The 6,000-nt window shown below is 37.7% G+C and overlaps 1 protein-coding gene across 1 annotated transcript in view; it reads left to right on the forward strand.

Annotated features, from left to right (window-relative positions):
• The window catches only part of LOC145692662 (transient receptor potential cation channel subfamily A member 1-like), a 36,894-nt gene extending 32,862 nt beyond the window's left edge, over positions 1-4,032 (forward strand). The window contains exon 6 of the mRNA XM_081768033.1: positions 2,307-4,032. Within this exon, the coding sequence (XP_081624159.1) occupies positions 2,307-3,840 (1,534 nt within the window). The 3' untranslated portion in view covers positions 3,841-4,032. The remainder of the gene's footprint in view (positions 1-2,306) is intronic.
• Positions 4,033-6,000: the final 1,968 nt, after the last annotated feature.

Consider the following 6,000-nt stretch of genomic DNA (forward strand, 5'->3'; position numbering starts at 1 on the left):
TCTTCACGTGTCCCCACAGCCAGTAATCACAAGGCGACAAATCTGGTGATCTTGCAGGCCAAGGTGTGGGTCCTCACAGCATTGACTCTCAGAATTCCATTCTCATGTCAGTCTTCCTCTATCAGCTCGTGCACAAATTTTAACTTCTAGGGCCGGACCTTCAAATTCTTGTGTACGATCTTGTGTAACTTTTATTTCGGTATTCCCAGTTCCAATGACCTACGTTTAAGCGACTTCATTGGACTCCTGGCTACGCTATCCTACAACGTGTGAATCATATAGTCACTCGTTCCTAAGCCTTCCACTGCGTGGTAAATCTGACACACTTCCCGTTTCTTTGAACTTCTCGTACTACCCCATGATACTTGTTTCTGCTGGGGGTTTTCCCAGACATTGTTTGGAACTTTCTCCGCACTGAAACGCAAGATTTTAATTACGCAAACCACAAAACACGTTGTGCCTTTTCTTTAATAGACGCCATCTTAAGTCACGTGATTACCAGCGCAAACATCATCGAGCATTGTGACCAGAACAAAACTTTAAACTTCCCTTCTTCCAACCCCAAAAATTTATACACTTAAACGTAACGGTTTCCAAGTTATAGAGTTTTACTTTCCTGCAGGACTTTATGGACTCTGTATTAATATGCATCACAAGCTCGAAAAATGCAAAATAACAAACTATCATTCACGTACTTGTTGCCTCTCTTCTGCCGCTGAAAAGTTGGATCTTCTTGAAACAGGGTAATGAATTGACCAAAAGCATCGCAATTTTGCATGTAAACTACTCTAACCCAACAACGACTTCTCTGCTACTTGCTCAAGTCAAATTCGAAAAAAGTCAACAATATATAAAGCAATTAGGCTACGCTCTTCTTGCTAGTTACGTTAGTTTTTTTCCACATTTTTACTCAGTATTCTGTAACTTGTGGTTGTATTAGTTGCTATTGTGACTTTGTTGCATGTTAGAAAAATGAACATCCTGATAAGAAATAATCTCATAGACTTTGAGGTCAGGGAGTGATTCGATTCTGATGAATACCCAGAAGGTGAAACCTTAAGGAATCTAACGTCAAGAGAAGAATGCGTGTAATGATATAGTAATGAAGGACAGAAATATGATGTATTAATGGGATGTGTTTTACACTAGAACAAGAATTATTTGATAAAAAGCGACTCGGACGCCCCAACACTCATTTCAAATGACTTGAACATTGAAGTGAACGACAAAATTGTGCAAGGCAGACGCGTAAACCTCAACGAGTTGTATCTTGCTTTTCCTTTCATTTCGCGCTTTGTTTGGTAAAATTTTGTACGGAAATCTTGGCTAACACAAAGTTTGTGAGATGGGATTGTTTATGGGCAACGCCGTCTGATGTCACTATCTATAATATCCCATACATATTCAATTGAGTTCATATCTGGGATATGACTGACCCATTGCATTTTTAGGAAGAATCTGTTGAAAATATCGGTAGCAGACCACTTAGTTGGTTGAGTAGTTCGAGTGGAGAAGTTCGTCTGCACATTGTGTGTTGGATGAAAATTTGGAAAACATACTAATCGAGAAATATATCTGCCGCCAAACGGTAACATCTTACCACACAATGTTTGTTGTCCGCTATTTACTCTTAGCAATATTGGCTGAGATAACCAAAGGTTCACGTCTTGCAGCTCTCCCATGATAGTTCAGTTGATGCAGATTCGGACAGCTGTAACCCGGCACATTTTCAGGAGTTTTTGACATGTCTCCAGGCTTGTATTTGGAATTTTGTTTCACACACTTTTAGTAGCTCTCAACTGGCGTTATGTTGGGTCTGGTCGGCTTGAACGTAGACACACTGTTTCCTTTTTGATATTCTTAAAACCAGTAATAAGATGGCTGATAGTGGAAATGGAATCTGAAGGTTTCGAGAAATGGTGTTGGCTTGGACATGGGTCCCAATGTCTCACTTCCAACAACGTTCGAAAGTGCTAAACTCTTTGACTTCTTTGGGGCGCGGTACCTTTCTCTTCTGTGCAATCTTCACACCGTCAACACCTGGAATAACAAAAATTACAACTATTAATGACCTTCAAGTCATAAACTTTTATTATATTGCAAGGTGTCATATTTACTTACAATATGTCTCTGCACATGTCTTAAGGCTTGCATTAATAACTTTTGTGTACTTAGTTTCTATAGGATAATAGTACATATCAGACTATTTTAAGTATTTACAGTTACTTTTACTGTGACCATAATGCATACAGCTTTCTAAATACTAGTTAACAAGGAATTATATATTGCTCTTAATACATTTCCAGATTTTACATTGGTCCAAGTCCACTGAAAACGCCAGATCGTACATCGTTGTTTGCAAGATTGGGAGCAAGAATACGTAGATTGATACGACAGGACACGCCTCGTTGTAAAGCAGATAAAATTGAAGATGTGGTGAACTATAAAGATAAGGATGGAACAGCCCCTTCTCACTACGCAGCAATTTATGGAAATTCAGAAGGTCTCAAGCTTCTTCTAGAGCGTGGAGGACGGTTGACAGATGTCGACGAAATGGGCGAATCTCTTATGAACTGTATTGTTTCTTGTATTCCGGAGCCACAGAAATTCCTAGAACAGCGGCTTGATTCACAAATAAGAAGCACTGGTGAAAATGCTCTTAATTTTAGAGTGGAAACACATTTTTCTTTGTTAACTCGAGAAAATCCGGAAAATCAAATGTCAGTATTTCAAACAATTTCCAATGTTGCAGATGAGGAAATAGTGACAGAGTTATTACAACATCCTGTGATGGAATTATTTCTACGATTAAAGTGGGAAAGGGTCAGAATCTTCTTTTATATGTTGTTTTTACAATACTTACTGTTCGTACTTTCTTTGTCTTCTATTGTAACTTTGGGATATTGGAGACATGACAATATAACGACCAATTCAACTAATCCAGTCAATAACAATGAATCCACAAGATGGTATGCACTAACTACGCTACGCGTAATACTCGGTTTGTCGTCATTAAATATTATTTTTTACGTTCTTAGCCATGTCTTTGTACTTCCTCGTTACTTGTTAAAACAATTTGAAACTTGGAGAATTCTGTTCTGTACAATATTTTCTCTTGTGATTGCTCTTTGTACGCCAGAAGATGAGAACCTAGTTCTGAAACACATAACGTCTTTCACAGTAATTGTTGCATGGATCGAGTTCATGTATTTGGTAGGAAGGTTCCATGTAATGGGCTATTATGCTTTAATGTTTTCCACTGTGCTGAAGAATGTTCTCAAGGCTTTATTAACTTTCATATGCTTAATCATAGGTTTTGCCCTTAGCTTTTACGTACAATTTAACGATGGAAAGTCGTTTAAAAACCCATGGAGCTGGGCTGTAAAGACACTCGTTATGGCAATTGGGGAATACGACTATGATGAAATTTTTGAAGATAATTACTTAACCGTCACAAGTAGAGTAATTATCCTACTTTTTGCGATTCTGGCAACAATCACAGTACTTAATCTTCTGGTTGGTTTGGCAGTAAGTGATACCAAAGAACTCTTGGTTGTAGGCCACATCCATAGTATGATGAAGCGAGCAGATTTTGTTTCTAATTTTGAAGAAATTATTTCCCATCGTTTAGTGAAGGCAGTTTTACCTACAGTCATTTGGAAACGTCTCAACGATGTTAGATCGATTCCTGAGAAGGTAGTAATTTTTCCAATTCAAAAATATTGCAAAGATCCTGATAATAATATACTATTTGTAATCTCACGACAGCTTACGGACAAAATCATGAAAATCCAAAACCCAAAGGAACGTTTAGACACGAAGAAACAAAGTGAGAAATAGTTAATTTTTAATAACCAAAATCTTCCTCGCATAAGTTGAAAGGTTATCATTGTGTTAATAGTTGTTTAACAATAAAATTATGATTTGTATAATGGAGACTAGAAATAAGCTGATCAATCAATAAAGATTGATGTGTTACAGTCTCTGTGGTTGGTCTGATAAGTAGAGTTCTGGAATTACTCATTTTATATAACTTGTAATTATTCGAATTTTTAATGTATGTGTAATGTAAAATAAATATATGTTCAGAAATATTTTCTCATTCTTTAAGTATGAGGTGCATCTTTAAAAGAAAGTTCGATATTTTTTTACGCAGGATTGGCTACACTGATGAAGTCGAGTGTGCGCAGGAGTATGCCCTAATATTCTGTGCTTGTAACAGAGATAGCATCATGCGAGTGGAATTTTGTGCGTGCGAGTAGCAGTAAGGTGAAGTGGCTACCGTAATACAAAATTCCGCTAAATGTAAAGTGAAATCTGTTATACGATTTCTAATTCCAAAGAACATTGCAGCTAACATTCATTGGGAATTGTGTGCCATTTACGGACCGACAGTAATGAGTGAATGGAAGGGCAGGCAATGGTAATCCCTGAGAAATAGGGATCAAGGAAGAGCGGTTAAATGTTCATGACGATGGGTGTGGCGGAAAGGCTAGTGTTCAGATGGACAATTTTTTGATGGAACGCGTTAACGAGAAAGTACAATCCCGTTATCGGTTCACAAAAACTGAACCCCCCCATCAACGAGTTTCCAGAAGTGTCTGCGATAATGGTGCATCGAATTGTAAATCACAAGCTAGGTTATCACGAACTGTATGCAGGTGGATGCCAAAAATGCTTACAGACGCTCACAAAAAGGAAAGAGTGACAGTTCCATTTGACATTTTGCCTGCTGTAGGAGGATGGAATGAATAAAGTGGGAGGAAAGGGAAGAACCCCGAGAAAAACTACAAGCACGGTGTTTGTCCAAAAAGTCTAGGTCGTGTTATATGAATAGTTTTCGTTATGTTGTAAAAGTGGTATCGGTATACCTTGATATTGAAAAGAAGAAAATATCGAAAACTATCCAAATACTGAAAACTATCGAAAAATCGACATCGAAAACTGCCGACATTTCAAACTATCGATCGATACATCAAAATATCGCAAGTCCTACCCACCACCCTGTGCACCAAAGGTGGGCGTGCTAGCCAATAGGCTAGCAGGAGCAGCTGTGCCCAAACTCACGAAATCGGCGCTCACGAGTTTAACTCACGCTCACTCAACCTCAACCTCAGAAAATGAGCGTGAGGTTGAGTGAGTGTGAGGTCAGACTGGTGGTGTGAGCGTGATGTTGAGTGAGGTTAGGTCAAAGTGGTCACCTCTGCAACTAATCACATCAATCGCATCGCTCTCCATAACTTCTATTCTTCTGGATCCACTTCTTAAAATATTACATTTACGTTTGCTACTAAATTATAATTATTACTATTACTAGTTAATACTGTTCTTATTTCTTATTATTAATTTTCTGCAATATATTTTAATTCCTACATCTGGCCAGCATTTGGAGTAGATTCACTAAAACTTGCCTGTCTTCTGCCTAACCTATTCAACATTACATGGTGTAAAAGACTGCAAAATATAAAACAATCTTAAATTATATAAAGATTTATATTATTGTACCTAAAATTTACAAAATGACGTTTCTGAAACTTTTGTGTATGAAAACTGTTTACGTCTTGCTTTTACATTGGCAAAATCATTAATAACGTCATCAAAATAAAGTTTAACAGTCAAAACATTTTCGATTGCTAAAGCAGCTAGATGAATCAGTCCCTTCTGAGAAAGAGTAGATCTCAAATATAGCTTTTGATTCTTGACAGTGTGGAAAATGACCTTTCCGCCATACAGTTAGTTGCTGGTGTACATGAAAACACTTGAAGGCAAATACTTATGTTAGGATATAAGTCGTGAAGATTTTTCGATATGAGAAGTCGGTTAAGTTGCGATAGTGACATTTCTTTAGCACTTCCCAACTTCTCTTGAGATAAAAGTCCTTTTAAAAGAAGATACTCAACAACAAACGAAGATTCCTCAATGCCAGCTGCATACACTTCCTGCAGAGAAGTCGCACCTGTGGTGATTTCTTCGGCGCTCAAGTTGCATAGATTTCTTTGC

This window comes from Thermobia domestica, chromosome 8 (assembly GCF_964235325.1).
Source record: "Thermobia domestica chromosome 8, izTheDome1.hap1.1, whole genome shotgun sequence".
NCBI classification, from domain to species: domain Eukaryota; kingdom Metazoa; phylum Arthropoda; class Insecta; order Zygentoma; family Lepismatidae; genus Thermobia; species Thermobia domestica.